The sequence below is a fragment of the Coregonus lavaretus genome (genome assembly GCF_964263955.1).
Source record: "Coregonus lavaretus genome assembly, chromosome: 30".
Lineage (NCBI taxonomy): Eukaryota > Metazoa > Chordata > Actinopteri > Salmoniformes > Salmonidae > Coregonus > Coregonus lavaretus.
The window spans coordinates 2367390-2385182 of record NC_140017.1 but is presented as its reverse complement, the minus strand read 5'-3'; the positions used below and the strand labels follow the sequence as shown (position 1 = coordinate 2385182).

General features: G+C 42.7%; 1 protein-coding gene across 2 annotated transcripts in view; it reads left to right on the top strand.

Annotated features, from left to right (window-relative positions):
* b3glcta (beta 3-glucosyltransferase a) overlaps window positions 1–17793 on the top strand; it is a 133023-nt gene that overhangs the window by 90787 nt on the left and 24443 nt on the right. For both annotated transcript variants that reach the window (XM_084148132.1, XM_084148133.1), the window contains exons 7-9: window positions 30–141; window positions 3283–3419; window positions 4878–4941. In XM_084148132.1, coding sequence (XP_084004258.1) covers window positions 30–141; window positions 3283–3419; window positions 4878–4941 — 313 coding nt within the window. The remainder of the gene's footprint in view (window positions 1–29; window positions 142–3282; window positions 3420–4877; window positions 4942–17793) is intronic.

The following is a 17793-nucleotide window of genomic DNA, read 5'->3' as shown; positions in this document are numbered from 1 at the left end:
TGACCCTGACGGTGTTTCTGCCTCCTTAGCTTCTCATCGTTGTTTGGGAAGAACTCGTCCTGGTTGGTGTTTCTGGAAGAGGAGACTAACGTCAAGGTGACCAAGCTGCTCCAGGCCCTCAGGAAGTTTGACAGGAGAAAAGTAAGTGACCTACAAATTTAGGATTGTAATAATAATATCTCTACGTAGTGACCACTCTGTGTGTGTCAGTCTGTCTTGTCGTGGACATTCTAATAAAAAATGAAGACAAACAAGGTCAATCACCAATCAGGATATTACTTTATTCAAAATGTATTAATAAGGTAGTAAATGAGGCTGGTCGACCGAACACTCTTGAGTGTTGGGCCGAGAGCTCCGACATACAGACAATACAAATATATTTTATAGCAAAGATACACCCTCTCAGTCTACATGACAAACAGCAGATGTGTGGAATAGGTCAAAAAATGCAGGCTCAGTCAGACCAGAGACATCTCCCTCTCACACACCATTAATCATGAAATGGAATGTGGCTGTTGGTTTTATCACCCAGTCATCCCTAAATCAATTGCCAGCTCCAGATACCCCTATCTCGAGTAAATCCCATGTCCTTGACCACACGCCTAGACTAGCTGCAGGGAGCTGGAGTAGAAACCATCCCTTTACAAAAACACAGCATTAGTAGAACAGTATAGAATTGTTAACTATTAATATTAAACAAAGCAGGTAAACATGTTACATGTTAATTTTTCTCTCACAGTCACTCTCTCACTCTCTCTCTCTTTAGAAGTGAAACCTTTGCTTCGAAAAAATAAACTCCAGTACACTGGCATTCTTGTATGTGCCACAGTGTGTTTAATGGATCTCAAACAAATGTTTTGGTCCAAATGAATCTTGTTTAACCTTTACTTGGTACCGTAATCACAGTACTTCACTTCTCCTTGGCCAACGACTGACCACCAGCCTTCTATCTCAGCAGCTGTAATAGAGTCAGTGGGTTGGACCTAGTCTCGGAAACTCAGACCCTAGGCAACAGCAGTGACTAGGGTCTGGGATTAATGACGGACTCTTTTAGTATCTTCGAAAAGGAAAAGAAAATGGTTACAGGTATGGTCCTCTTCAGCAGAATACCGTCTCTGAAATACTAACCCTGGTTATGGTAAAATAAAAATGAGTATTGGAGATAGTTTTTCATCCCAATTTTTAGCATTGGGTTGGATCCTGTATCTGGGCCCATATAAGCCTAGTCTCTAGACAGACAGGTTGCTTCCGGCAATATACCAATGCTCCAGCTTAACACGTCTGTAGAAGTTCCAGCATCAGTTGGGGCAGAGAGGACGAGTCGGGAATCGCGTCACCGGTAACGTCACTTACGGATCAGCATGTTGCCATTGCTCAGGGGTGGGCAACTCCAGTCCTCGGGGGCCCAAGCTAACACACTTGACTCCATTAATCAGCTTCAGTTTAGAATGCAATGAATTTAATTAGCTGTGTTTGCTAGGCATGGGGAAAAAGTGTGACAACACTCTGGCATTACAGGACTGGAGTTGCCAATCCCTGCCCTAGCTAAACATGATCACAATTCTTGCCCACATTTTAAGTGGCGCTTACCCAAACTTGTGATTTGTTGGGAGAGTTGTCTGTCTGAAGAGGAATTTTTTGAAATGTCAGAGAGAGCCGACATCCACCCCAGACCTTGTGCTATTGCCTAGCTTATGCTGCTCCATGGTCTGGGATATCTGCTCCAAGGTCTGGGATATCTGCTCCAAGTTCTGGGATATCTGCTCCAAGGTCTGGGATATCTGCTCCAAGGTCTGGGATATCTGCTCCAAGGTCTGGGATATCTGCTCCAAGGTCTGGGATATCCGAGACTAATATAGGCCTGCAGTCCAACCAGCCTGTAAAGCATTAGCCACCCCGCTCGCCGGAGGCCCATTGATGATAATGATGTATTTTAGCGGCAGCACAGATGCAGGCAGGGTTTGGTTTTGCATTGTGCCTTATTAAGGTGTTATCAACCATTTTACTCTGAGCTCGTCTCCAGAGCCGCTCTCTCTCTGAGGTTCAGGATCCAGGTGTTGCAGGTTGATTAGCGAGTTGTTTTAAACCACGAACACAGAATGCCAATAGAAAAGGTTTTGTCCTCCACAGTGTTATTGAGTTAATATTAATTTTGTTTTGAATAAGTGGATTGTGAGGATAAAACCCGATAACGACAGTTGATACTGTATTTATTTTTTATTTATTTTTTACCAACACCTGTCATGCTATTGACTGCATCAAAGTGAATGCTTAAACTTTCTGGATTTTGTTACCATCAATAATGTGTGTAGGTTTTATGAACGTTTCAAATTACTTGGCTCTCCTACTGTCAAACATAAAATGTTTATAATCTTGGGAATTCACAAATTATGTTTTTGTTGCTTATATTTATGGGTGAATGATTTGTTTGTTGATAAGCCTGGACAGTTGAAACAGTCTTTAAATCAAAGCCTGGGAAAGAAACAAAAATCATCCAACGGCCATCCTGATTAGTACATCCCGATACCGTCCAATGAACAACATCAAACTAATTACACCTTCCTGTGGTACACCAGACCTTAACAGAGAACAGAGGTTCAAGTTATTCTTACTCTGAAAAACGATGCATAATGAATAAGTGAACCTTCCATCCTGCTAGCCGGGACAGCCTGGAACCTGTAAGGGATTCCAATTCCAAGTGAGAAATAGAATTAGTTATTATCTCATCATCACACAAATCAAATCAAATTATATTTGTCACATGCGCCGAATACAACAGGTGTAGACCTTACCGTGAAATGCTTACTTACAAGCCCTTAACCAACAATGCAGTTTAAAGAACATATAGTTAAGAAAATATTTACTAAATAAACTAACGTACTGGTACACACAGCACAACACTATATCAGGGATGAGGAGAGGATGTAGGCTGTCTTATGACTCACTTTAGTACATCACACTGTATATGTGACTTCATTTAGGCTCAATTCGAGTCAGTATTCTTTACCATGGTCAAAGTCCCAGAATAGTTTTGGGTACTTTAAAAACAACTACTACTAATATAACAGGTAGACTTCCCACAGAGATACTGTATGCATGCAAGCAGTAGTTTGTTAACAAAGACATACGTACGTTTGCCTGCCATGTCGAATTGGGAATCATGTTTGCTCTTTTTATTAAATGTATTTCTGCAACGTTTATGATGTTTCACCTCAATGAATACAGCCCAGATGTGTGGCGCGTTAGCAGCTATGTCATCATGATGTCACATCCATCCCTCAGGAGTGGTTCCTGGGTAAACCTCTCCATGACGAGGAGTCTACCATCATCCACCACTACGCCTTTGCAGAGAACCCCTCCATCTTTAAATACCCAGACTTCTCTGCTGCCTGGGCCCTTAGCATCCCTCTGCTTGACAGGTCAGATCCTAATCTATATCTAACTTCCTTTAACTCATGTTGTCTCCATCTACCTTTCTAAATAGGTGCAATCTGTGATTTGTACATCCAGTCTCCATCAACTCTCCTTTAACCCTAGTCTCCTTCTACTGTCCTTTAACCCTAGTCTCCATCAACTCTCCTTTAACCCTAGTCTCCTTCTACTGTCCTTTAACCCTAGTCTCCATCAACTCTCCTTTAACCCTAGTCTCCTTCTACTGTCCTTTAACCCTAGTCTCCTTCTACTGTCCTTTAACCCTAGTCTCCATCAACACTCTTTAACCCTAGTCTCCTTCTACTGTCCTTTAACCCTAGTCTCCATCAACTCTCCTTTAACCCTAGTCTCCTTCTACTGTCCTTTAACCCTAGTCTCCATCAACACTCTTTAACCCTAGACTCCTTCTACTGTCCTTTAACCCTAGTCTCCATCAACTCTCCTTTAACCCTAGTCTCCTTCTACTGTCCTTTAACCCTAGTCTCCATCAACACTCTTTAACCCTAGTCTCCTTCTACTGTCCTTTAACCCTAGTCTCCATCAACACTCTTTAACCCTAGACTCCTTCTACTGTCCTTTAACCCTAGTCTCCTTCTACTGTCCTTTAACCCTAGTCTCCTTCTACTGTCCTTTAACCCTAGTCTCCATCAACACTCTTTAACCCTAGACTCCTTCTACTGTCCTTTAACCCTAGTCTCCATCAACTCTCCTTTAACCCTAGTCTCCTTCTACTGTCCTTTAACCCTAGTCTCCATCAACACTCTTTAACCCTAGTCTCCTTCTACTGTCCTTTAACCCTAGTCTCCATCAACACTCTTTAACCCTAGACTCCTTCTACTGTCCTTTAACCCTAGTCTCCTTCTACTGTCCTTTAACCCTAGTCTCCTTCTACTGTCCTTTAACCCTAGTCTCCATCAACACTCTTTAACCCTAGTCTCCTTCTACTGTCCTTTAACCCTAGTCTCCATCAACTCTCCTTTAACCCTAGTCTCCTTCTACTGTCCTTTAACCCTAGTCTCCATCAACACTCTTTAACCCTAGACTCCTTCTACTGTCCTTTAACCCTAGTCTCCTTCTACTGTCCTTTAACCCTAGTCTCCTTCTACTGTCCTTTAACCCTACTATACAACTACCTTCCGTTAAAACTAGCCTCCATCTACCCTCCTTTAACCCTCGCCTCCATCTGTCTTCCTGTAACTCTAGCCTATAACACCTACAGTATTCACTCCTAACATAGATCTTGTTTCTTCCCTAGAGGTCTTTAGAAACCCGAATAGCAACCATATCTCAGCAATAATGTGCTCTGCTGAACAAAAACTTTTGTTATACTGTTTATTTCATTCTATCATCAATCATTGTTAAATTCCTAGTGGTCTAGGGAAAATAATAATATTTGTATTCGGTTCTAATTGCAAATTCTAATAGACAGTGATTTGATGTTCCAGGCTCGCAAACAAAGTGAGAGATGACCCACTCAAGTCTGACTTCACTATCGATCTGAAGCATGAGGTAAGATTTATATCTGACCGCTTTATTGCTATGAGTTCAAATAAAATGTTATTGGTCGCATACCCATATTTAACAGATGTTATTGCGGGTGTAGCGAAATGCTTGGTTCTAATGAAAATGCGGATAAAGAGTAATTTAAATTATTTGTTTTTAACGTTTTGAAATATCGGCTACCTTTTATGACGGCATGGAGTAAAGCAGATGTTTTTATTGGATCATAATTTGTGTCACTAACCACGTTTCCATCCACAGTTTAATGCCATATAAAGAACATCACGAGAGCTGTGATGGAAACACAACGTTTCGGTACAATTTTATAAATGCAGACAGATAATTTGTTCATTCGACATGGTGGGATCTTTTTGTGTCTGTAAGATTAATTATGCGAGAAATGGTGGTGGAAATGCCTTTATGCGCAAATATTGATATAATAACCATCATATTGAAAGAAACCTGAAGTCACGCAATGATATGGTGTGTGTGGTCCTCCCACTACGACTCGGGAAACCATGCAGTTTATTATGCTACAGATGAAATAAGTTATGAGGAACTTCACAGGGTGGTGAAAGTGCATGGTGATCTTGATGCTCGTTTCCGATAAATATCGAGGGTCTTATTCTGGTGAAATGATGATAGATGCTTGACTGCTATTTGACAAATACAAATATTCTTGCTCTTATCCATAATAATCTCATCATGTAGATATGAATGGATGAATGGCACAACAATGGGCCTCGGGATCTCGTCACGGTATCTCTGTGTATTCAAATTGGCATCGATAAAATGCAATTGTGTTCGTTGTCCGTAGCTTATGCCTACCCATACCATAACCCCACCATGGGGCACTCTGTTCACAACGTTGACATCAGCAAACCGCTCGCCCACACGACGCCAAACTCGTGGTCTGCGATTGTGAGGCCGGTTGGACGTACTGCCAAAGTCTCTAAAACGACATTGGAGGCTGCTTATGGTAGAGAAATTAACATTACATTCTCTGGCAACATCTCGGGTGGACATTCCTGCAGTCAGCATGCCAATTGCACGCTCCCTCAAAACATGAGACATCTGTGGCATTGTGTTGTTTGACAAAACTGCACATTTTAGAGTGGCCTTTTTTTGTCCCCAGCACAATGTGCACCTGTGTAATGATCATGCTGTTTAATCAGCTTCTTGAAATGCCACACCTGTCAGGTGGATGGATTATCTTGGCAAAGGAGAAATGCTCACTAACATGGATGTAAACAAATTTGTGCACAACATTTGAGAGAAATAAGCTTTTGTGCGTATGGAACATTTCTGGGATCTTTTATTTCAGCTCAGGAAACATGGGACCAACACTTTACATGTTGCATTTATAGTTTTGTTCAGTGTACATTTTGTGTGCTCTACATTATCACGCACTGGATTTTGCCCGCAACAAGTCCATTTGGTGGAAACACACCACTGGTGGGAAAATTCGCATATTTTCTTAATGCGGATTCTAGAATGTTCTCATGAAAATCTGTCACCAATTGGATGAAAACCTAGTTTATGACACTGCACATTCTTCAACTTGTATTATCCTTCTCTACTGTCCCCTGTCCTTTCCTGACTGTTGTTGACAGGAGAGCCTAAACACTAACATTGTCTTAAGCCTAGTAGATGCTAAGCAAGTGAAGTATAATTTCAATATAACCTGGTGTCACAAACTCATTACCTCCGACAATAGCCTAATAGAAGCAGCTCCCTCCTCCTTAAGCCCAACGTTGTTGACTGAGGGACACTCTGATCTTGTGACTTCGCTTTCTTTTCTGTTTCTCAGAGCATCTTCAGTCTTTCATTCAGGGGAGAAATAGAATAGCACTCACTGTATCCCTGTCTCTCACTGTATCCCTGTCTCTCACTGTATCCCTGTCTCTCACTGTATCCCTGTCTCTCACTGTATCCCTGTCTCTCACTGTATCCCTGTCACTCACTGTATCCCTGTCTCTCTCTCCCTCCCTCCCTCCCTCTCATTCCTTCTCTCGGCTGGGTTTTTCTCCCAACTGTCACATTTCTCTGCCTCATTGATATGAAAGACAGGGAATGGACACTTTACAATAAGGATACATTAACATTAGCTAATGTATTAGTTAACCTGAATAAATAATTAATTAATATATCTACTAAGCATTTATTATTTGTATGTATGTTAACTAAGCCATCAAAAATGCATGAATAAATTATTTATACAGCTGATATTTCCTGTTAGTTAATAGGTATATAACCTTAAGTCCCTGCATCTGTCACAAGTGTAGAGAGGAGTAGGCAGGAGGCAGTCACAGGATTAGAACTACTGAATTTATTAAAGCACCATAGCTTAAAGCTGGACAAAACCCAAAGTACAAAATATGAAGTACTCAAGAAATAGTAGAGAAATTCCTCTCAGGAAGAACAAGCAACATATACAATGACGACAAATACAAATTACAGAGGGAGTATATATACAGTGATAGAGTAGGGATTGGAACCAGGTGTGTGTAATGATGACAAGACAAGTCCGGGGTTGATGAGTGAAGGGCGTTTGCCAGCGGTAAGTTCGGCAGCAGCTAGAAGGATCACACCACAACGCCTGAGGTGGACAGGAGGGTGAGCCAAAGCGAAGGCTGGTGTGACAGCATCTAAACCATTCATTAATAAAATGGTCTGTTAGGACAGTTTTATGTTAGTAAAGGGTTTAATAATTAATATTAACAATATGTTAAGGGTTTATTATTAATACATTATTTGTAGTGATGGTAGTTAATGTTATTGAGAGATTATCTTTATTCTTGTTTAAAAATAGCTTGTGTGTGCTATACAGTGAGGGGAAAAAAGTATTTGATCCCCTGCTGATTTTGTACGTTTGCCCACTGACAAAGACATGATCAGTCTATCATTTTAATGGTAGGTTTATTTGAACAGTGAGAGACAGAATAACAACAAAAAAATCCAGAAGAACGCATGTCAAAAATGTTATAAATTGATTTGCATTTTAATGAGGGAAATAAGTATTTGACCCCTCTGCAAAACATGACTTAGTACTTGGTGGCAAAACCTTTGTTGGCAATCACAGAGGTCAGACGTTTCTTGTAGTTGGCCACCAGGTTTGCACATATCTCAGGAGGGATTTTGTCCCACTCCTCTTTGCAGATCTTCTCCAAGTCATTAAGGTTTTGAGGCTGACGTTTGGCAACTCGAACCTTCAGCTCACTCCACAGATTTTCTATGGGATTAAGGTCTGGAGACTGGCTAGGCCACTCCAGGACCTTAATGTGCTTATTCTTGAGCCACTCCTTTGGTGCCTTGGCTGTGTGTTTTGGGTCATTGTCATGTTGGAATACCCATCCACGACCCATTTTAAATGCCCTGGCTGAGGGAAGGAGGTTCTCACCTAAGATTTGACGGTACATGGCCCCGTCCATTGTCCCTTTGATGCGGTGAAGTTGTCCTGTCCCCTTAGCAGAAAACCCCCCCGAAAGCATAATGTTTCCATCTCCATGTTTGACGTGGGGATGGTCTTGTAGCCCATTCCAGCCTTGTGTATGTCTTCAATCAAGTCCCTGACATCCTTGGAGAGCTCTTTGGTCTTAGCCATAGTGGAGAGTTTGGAATCTGATTGATTGATTGATTGCTTCTGTGGACAGGTGTCTTTTATACAGGTAACAAGCTGAGATTAGGAGCACTCCTTTTAAGAGTGTGCTCCTAATCTCAGCTCGTTACCTGTATAAAAGACACCTGGGAGCCAGAAATCTTTCTGACTGAGAGGGGTTCAAATACTTATTTCCCTCATTAAAATGCAAATAAATTTATAACATTTTTGACATGCGTTATTCTGGATTTTTGTTGTTGTTATTCTGTCTCTCACTGTTCAAATAAACGTACCATTACAATTATAGACTGATAATTTATTTGTCAGTGGGCAAACGTACAAAATCAGCAGGGGATCAAATACTTTTTTTCCCTCACTGAAAGTATTATTTCTTCATTTTAATTAGCTACGTTTCTTTGTGAGACTTATTGTAAAGTTGGTACATATCGCACATTTACCATTGGCTAACTAATCTGCCATGACAACTTGTTAAGCTTTAGCGAACTAATGGTACTGCATAAATGTTGCAGACCAAAATCCATCCTGCCCTGCCTTTCGAAAGTATTTGAAAGCCAAGTTAACAAACAGATCACCGACCATTTCGAATCCCACCGTACCTTCTCCGCTATGCAATCTGGTTTCCGAGCTGGTCATGGGTGCACTTCAGCCACACTCAAGGTCCTAAACGATATAATAACTGCGATCGATAAAAGACAGTACTGTGCAGCCGTCTTTATCGACCTGGCCAAGGCTTTTGACTCTGTCAATCACCACATTCTTATTGGCAGACTAAATAGCCTTGGTTTCTCAAATGACTGCCTTGCCTGGTTCACCAACTACTTCTCAGATAGAGTTCAATGTGTCAAATCGGAGGGCCTGTTGTCTGGACCTCTGGCAGTCTCTATGGGTGTGCCACAGGGTTCAATTCTCGGGCTGACTCTATTCTCTGTGTATATCAATGATGTCACTCTTGCTGCTGGTGACTCTCAGATCCACCTCTACGCAGACAACACCATTTTGTATACATCTGGCCCTTCATTGGACACTGTGTTAACAAACCTCCAAACGAGCTTCAATGCCATACAACACTCCTTCCATGGCCTCCAACTGCTCTTAAACGCTAGTAAAACTAAATGCATGCTCTTCAATCGAACGCTGCTTGCACCCGCCCGCCCGACTAGAATCACTACTCTCGGCGGGTCTTACTTAGAATATGTGGACAACTACAAATACCTAGGTGTCTGGTTAGACCGTAAACTCTCCTTCCAGACTCACATTAAGCATCTCCAATCCAAAGTTAAATCTAGAATCGGCTTCCTATTTCGCAACAAAGCCTCCTTCACTCATGCTGCTAAACATGCCCTCGTAAAATGGACTATCCTACCGATCCTTGACTTCGGCGATGTCCTTTACAAAATAGCTTCCAACACTCTACTCAGCAAATTGGATATAGTCTATCACAGTGCCATCAGTTTTGTCAACAAAGCCCCATATACTACCCACCATTGTGACCTGTACGCTCTCGTTGTCTGGCCCTCACTACATATTTGTCGCCAAACCCACTGGCTCCAGGTCATCTATAAATCTCTTCTAGTCAAATCCCCGCCTTATCTTAGCTCATTGGTCACCATAGCAACACCCACACGCAGTATGCGTTCCAGCAGGTATATCTCACTGGTCATCCCCAAAGCCAACACCTCCTTTGGCCGCCATTCCTTCCAGTTCTCTGCTGCCAATGACTGGAACGAATTGCAAAAATCTCTGAAGCTGGAGACACTTATCTCCCTCACTATCTTTAAGCATCAGTTGTCAGAGCAGCTTACCGATCACTGCACCTGTACACAGCCCATCTGTAATTAGCCCACCCAACTACCTCATCCCCATATTGACCCCTGGAGGTGGAGGTGAAGCAGCTGTGTCATTTCGTAGCCTACATTCTTCTGGAACAGAGAGATGCAAACACCCACTCACAATGCACGTCGAACAAGCGCTTCTCACTTGCAGCGTTCATCTACAGACAATCCTTTCCTACTCCAGCGTTGTTGGGCTCGTAAGTGTTCTGGTTAGTGTAATCAAATCTGAACCCATCAGACCACATCCATTCATCAAAACCTCCAACCCGGGTGCTAGGTAGCTGGCCAGTGGTATCCTGTATCAGCGCTTGCATGGACTGGTACTTTAAAAAGCTATGCACGGATGCTAGGTTTCCACCAAGTGCCAAACAGATTTGCTCCGAATCGGCCCATGCTGACAAACTTGAAACGGCGTGATCCATATGTGTACCAGCCTGAGGGACATCAACTTTTATTTGTCCTGTTTACCCTCCTGCTCCTCTTCCACCCCCTCAGCCTCGACTGGAGGAATCTGTTACAGTCTTCAGTAAGGGTTCTATAGGAGGGAGGTCAGGTTTGCCTCTAGTACAGGCTTTGCTCCGCCAATGACATCACTCAGAAGCAGAAGCATTGTCACCTTCTCCATGGTCTCCATTGTCACCTTCTCCATGGTCTCCATTGTCACCTTCTCCATGGTCTCCATTGTCACCTTCTCCATGGTCTCCATTGTCACCTTCTCCATGGTCTCCATTGTCACCTTCTCCATGGTCTCCATTGTCACCTTCTCCATGGTTTCCATTGTCACCTTCTCCATGGTCTCCATTGTCACCTTCTCCATAGTCTCCATTGTCACCTTCTCCTGTTAGAGAAGGAATCACAGCTGGTAGTCTGTAGGTTCAGCTTGAGAAAGGAATACTTACCAGGCCACAAGGACAAAGTCCCCAAAAATATGTTGACACTGTTTCCATATCCTATTGGGAATGTATCCTCATCCTTCTGCGAAATATAGATAACGTAACAGAGAACTTCTGACATCTTTAGTCAGGTGACACACCTAATTACACAACTTACACACACTGCCCACAAACTATAACCATGCATGTGGTGTGATCCTATTGAAATCAAAAGCCAAGAACATACAAACACTTACAACTACCTTGAACAATCGGACACGGTGAACAGTGAAAAACCTGTATGAATTAATTCATATTTTATTTCTGTGTCAAATCGACAGTAGGCGACACATCCGTTACTGGATCAAATAAAATGACAATGATTCTCACAATGAGTCCTTCGGTGTACTGCGCAGTGCGCACCGCATACAAAGAATCAACATGATTAAAAGGCTGTCTAGGCAATAACAATAACCTAAATGAAACAGAAAACGGCATTTAAACTTGGTTGGGCCCCAACAAAGAATTCAAATGTGAAAGATCTATAAGCCTACGCACAATCCATACGTACGTGCACTTGATAAACAGTACCAGTCTGTAATTTCATTATAGGTTGCCCTTTTTCTCTTATTCCAGGCTTTATCTAAAAATTCAGCGTACATGAATATAGAATGGACAAAAATACATTTCACTTTTTCCTCATCGCTCAGCCACAAAATGCCAATATATATCTGGCTGTCACTCATGTATATCGTGGTAAAAAGGCCAATAGAGTATTGAGTGAATTTCATTTACCTCTTCAAGGTAACTGTAGTTACAAAGTCTCTCCTCTTCCATTTCACCACAATACCGTCCTGTTTCAATACTGTGACGGCCCTGAATTTGTCTGAACCGTCTGTGCTTCTCCTGCAGATAGAGAGCGTCCCTATTAAATAGCCAGCATCAGCTGCGTAAAAGGGGGTTGTGATGGTGGTGCGAATGAGGTCGTGTTCAACCCTCAGTTCCAAATTTGTTTTACTCCATTTGTTTTGTTGTATTTAAAAGTGTGCTTTGTAGCCTTATCTCAAGTTTAACCAGGATCGGATCCACTAATTTGTTCCTTTAGACATATCTCAGTTGGTCTCCGCTGTTTCTTTGTGGCCTTTCTCCGCTGGAGATCTGTTGGCTGATTGGATTGTCTGACTGACCGACTGACTACAACCTTTTTTGCATACGGTATTGCATTTGTTTTTGTGTGATTTATACTGCGTTGATTTGTGGTCAGTTATAGTTGAAGACTACTGAGATGTGATACTCTTTATGGTTGTGTGGTAAAAGAGTTTGAGATTTTGATTGTATGATTGAGACTTGGTTTACGCTACACTTTCTGAACAGACAAACATTGCGCAACTAAGGTCACTTGAGTTCACTGCACTCATTTACCGGGCTGGATACTTTATAGACCTGAAGTATGGGACATTTACCAGTGAACCAAGTTTATTATTGTTTTGTGACTTATATTGATTGTGTGATTATTGTGATAATACAACAAACGCAAAAGAACAGTGGTTTTGAAGTTATTTCCAATGTTTTAAGGGTTTATGGAAAGTGTATTTCATTACTGACTTTTACATGAGTCCTTTGTATTGGTGTAGACTTGACGGACCGGACGGGACTCATTCCCTCTCAAACAAAAAGGAGAAATCTATATTTTCTCTGGTAGGCACAACCTACCTGGTACCCCTAACAACACTGCACTCTATACTCCTGTGATCTGGCCATCTCTGTATACCCAGCGGAAGACCCACTGGTTGATGCTTAATTATAAAACCCTCTTAGGCCTCACTCCCCCCTATCTGAGATACCTACTGCAACTCTCATCCTCCACATACAACACCCGTTCTGCCAGTCACATTCTGTTAAAGGTCCCCAAAGCACACAAATTCCTGGGTCGCTCCTCTTTTCATTTCGCTGCAGCTAGCGACTGGAACGAGCTGCAAAAAACACTCAAACTGGACAGTTTTATCTCCATCTCTACATTCCAAGACTCAATCATGGACACTCTTACTGACACTTGTGGTTGCTTCGCGTGATGTATTGTTGTCTACCTTTTTGGCCTTCGTGCTGTCTGTGTCTAACAATGTTTGTACCATGTTTGTGCTGCTACCATGCTGAGTTGTCTTAGGTCTCTCTTTATATTTTTATTTTTCATCCCAGTCCCTGTCCCCCCCAGGAGGCCTTTTGCCTCTTGGTAGGCCGTCATTGTCAATAAGAATTTTCTTAATTGACTTACGTAGTTAAAGAAAAATGCAATCCACACTTTTTTGTTTTTGTTTTTTGTTAAACTAGCCACTGCCAACAATTAGCAACATTGTCATGTTTTGTACAGTCACATCCAAAATTATTGGCACCCTTGATAAAGATGAGCGAAAAAGACTTAAAATAAATACAAATATCAAGCTATATTGTATGCTCAAACAAATATTATTTTATATGAATACAATTGCTCCGAATCTTTTGTTTAACAAGTAAATATATATATATATATATATATATATATATATATATATATATATATATATATACAGTACCTTCAGAAAGTTTGACCCCTTGACTTTACACATTTTGTTATGTTACAGCCTTATTCTAAAATGATTTTTTTTTAAATCTCTGTAATCTACATACAATACCCCATAATGGGAAAGGGAAAACCGTTTTTTAGACATTTTTACAAATTAAAAAAGAAAAACAGAAATACCTTATTTACATAAGTATTCAGACCCTTTGCTATGAGACTCGACAATTGAGCTCAGCTGCATCCTGTTTCCATTGATCATCCTTGAGATGTTTCTACAACTTGGAGTCCACCTGTGATAAATTCAGTTGATTGGACATGATTTGGAAAGGCACACAACTGTCTATAAAAGGTCCCACAGTTGACAGTGCATGTCACAGCAAAAACCAAGCCATGAGCTCGAAGGAATTGTCCGTAGAGCTCCGAGACAGGATTTTGTTGAGGCACAGATCTGGGGAAGGGTACCAAAACATTTCTGCAGAATTGAAGGTCCCAAAGAACACAGTGCCCTCCATCATTCTTAAAATGGAAGAAGTTTGGAACCACCAAGACTCTTCCTAGAGCTGGCCACCCGGCCAAACTGAGCAATCGGGGGAGAGGGGCCTTGGTCAGGGAGGTGACCAAGAACCTGATGGTCACTCTGACAGAGCTCTAGAATTCCTCTGTGGAGATGGGAGAACCTTCCAGAAGGACAACCATCTTTGCAGCACTCCACCAATCAGGCCTTTATAGTAGAATAAAGACTCTCAGACCATGAGAAACAAGATTCTCTGGTCTGATGAAACCAAGATTGAACTATTTGGCCTGAATGCCAAGCGTCACGACTGGAGGAAACCTGGCACCATCCCTACGGTGAAGCATGGTGGTGGCAGCATCATGCTGTGGGGATGTTTTTCAGCGGCAGGGACTGGGAGACTAGTTAGGATTGAGGCAAAGGTGAACGGAGCAAAGTACAGAGAGATCCTTGATGAAAACCTGCTCCAGAGCGCTCAGGACCTCAGACAGGACAACAACCCTAAGCACACAGCCAAGACAACGCAGGAGTGGCTTCGGGACAAGTCTCTGAATGTCCTTGAATGGCCCAGCCAGAGCCCAGATTTGAACCCAATCGAACATCTCTGGAGAGACCTGAAAATAGCTGTGCAGCAACACTCCCCATCCAACCTGACTGAGCTTGAGAGGATCTGCAGAGAAGAATGGGAGAAATTCCACAAATACAGGTGTGCCAAGCTTGTAGAGTCATACCCAAGAAGACTCGAGGCTGTAGTCGCTGCCAAAGGTGCTTCAACAAAGTACTGAGTAAAGGGTCTGTATACTTATGTAAATGTGATATTTCAGGGTTTAAAAAAAAGAGAAATTAGCAAAAATGTCTACAAACCTGTTTTTGCTTTGTTATTATGGGGTATTGAGTGTAGATTCATGAGGGGGGAAAAACTATTTAATCCATTTTAGAATAAGGCTGTAATGTAACAAAATGTGGAAAAAGTCAAGGGGTCTGAATACTTTCCTAACGATTCTTATGAATAAAATCTAACTATTTTATATGCATTAACATTCTACTTTTTTAAAGGTCCCGAACAGTCATTCTGATTGCCATGTAAAATTGCCTTTTGCGTGACAAAACAGCACCCATAATGTTTTCACGATACTCATTTTACAAATTTGAGATAAAATAATCTCATGTCAAACTACATTTACATTTTAGTAATTTAGCAGACACTCTTATCCAGGGCGACTTACAGTTAGTGCATTCATCGTAACATAGCTAAGTGGGACAACCACATATCACAGGCATAGTAAGTACTTTTCCTCAATAAAGTAGCTATCAGCAAAGTCAGCGCTAGAAAGGGGGAGTTTCAGGATTGGAGGTGAGGAAGGGGATTATTTAAGACACTCTTTAAAGAGGTAGTCTTTCAGGTGCTTTCGGAAGATAGGCAGGGACTCAGCTTCCCCCTGAAGTTAGGACAGCAAGTTCCACCATTGGGGTGCTAGGACAGAAGAGCTTGGACTGGGCTGAGCGGGAGCTGCCCACCCGTAGGGGTGGGAGGGCCAAGAGACCAGAGGTGGCAGACCGGAGTGCTCGGGTTGGGGTGTAGGGTTTGAGCATAGCCTTAAGGTAGGGAGCGGAAGTTCCTCTTGCTGCTTCATAGGCAAGCACCATGGTCTTGTACTGGATACGAGCTCCGACTGGAAGCCAGTGGAGTGTGTAGAGGAGCGGGGTGACATGGGATAACTTGGGAAGGTTGAAAACCAGGCAGGCTGCAGCGTTCTGGATGAGTTGCAGGGGAGCCCAGCCTACAGCTAGTTGCAGTAGTCCAGACGGGAGATGACAAGTGCCTGGATTACGACCTGCGCTGCTTCCTGTGTGAGGTAGGGTGTACTCTACGGATGTTGTAGAGCATGAACCTGCAGGAACGAGTCATTGCTTTGATGTTTGCAGAGAACAACAGGGTGTTGTCCAGGGTCACGCCAAGGTTCTTTGCACTCTGGGAGGGCGTCTTTGAGTGGGCAGGCCTTCCCCAGGAGGAAGAGCAGCTCCGTCTTGTCGAGGTTGAGCTTGAGGTGGTGGGCCGACCTCCAAGCTGAAAGTATGTGGTGCAAACACAGATCCTCCCTGGTAGGAGCGGCCTGCCAGGTAGGATCTAATCCAAGACCCTGAGACGCCCAGCCCTGAGAGGGTAGAGAGGAGTTTCTGGTGGTTCATGGTGTCAAAGGCAGTGGCTAGATCTAGGAGGATGAGAACCGAGGAGAGAGAGCCTTCACGATGCCGAAGAGCAGTCTCGGTTGAGTGACCGGTCTTCAAGCCTGACTGGTTAGGGTCATGAAGATCGTTCTGAGAGAGAGAATGAGAGAGTTGGTCAGAGCACACTCAAGTGTTTTGGAAAAAAAACTAAGGGATACAGGTCTATAGTTTTTGACGTCAGATGAGTCGAGTGTTGGTTTCTTGAAGAGGGGAGCGACTCGGGCCATTTTAATGTCAGAGGGGATGCAGCCAGTGGTCAGGTATGAGTTGATAAGGTCTCCAGAGATGGTCTGGAGTTGGGGATAGGGTCGAGTGGCACAGGTCGTCGCAGAATTTCATCTGGAGAGAGAGAAGGGAGAAAACGGTCAAGGCTGAATGCATTCTGCCTTAACAATGCTATCAACAAGGCAGGTCCTACAGGCCCTAGTTTTGTAGCACCTGGACTACTGTCCAGTCGTGTGGTCAGGTGCCATAAAGAGGGACTTAGGAAAATTACAATTGGCCCAGAACAGAGCAGCATGGCTGGCATTTAAATGTACATGGAGAGCTAACAATAATAATATGCGTGTCAATCTCTCCTGGCTCAACGTGAAGGAGAGATTGACTTCATCACTACTTGTATTTGTGAGAGATATTGACATGTTGAATGCACCAAGCTGTCTGTTTGAATTACTGGCACACAGCTCGGACACCCATGCATACCCCACAAGACATGCCTCCAGAGGTCTCTTCCCAGTCCCCAAGTCCAGAACATACTATGGGAGGCGCACAGTACTACATAGAGCCATGACTACATCAAGTAACTCATGCAAGCAGTAAAATTATATTTCGAAAACAGATATAAATGCACTTTATGAAACAGCGGGGACTGTGAAGCAACACAAACATAGGCACAGACACATGCATACAAACACACGATAACATACGCACTATACACACGTACACATGGATTGATATGTGGTAGTAGAGTAGGGGCCTGAGGTCACACACTTAATGTGTTGTGAAATCTATTGTGAATGTATTGTAATGTTTTAAAAATTGTTTAACTGCCTTAATTTTGCTGGACCCCAGGAAGAGTAGCTGCTGCCAAGGCTTGCCTTGTGAGTTGGAGGGGATTTGAAAAGGGTGAGGTCAAAAGGATGGGAAATAAATTAATCGAAGGCAGACGTCGGGAGGTTGAAGTCGCCCAGTACGAAGAGAGGTGCGCCATCATCAGGAAATGAGCGTATCAAGGTGTCAAG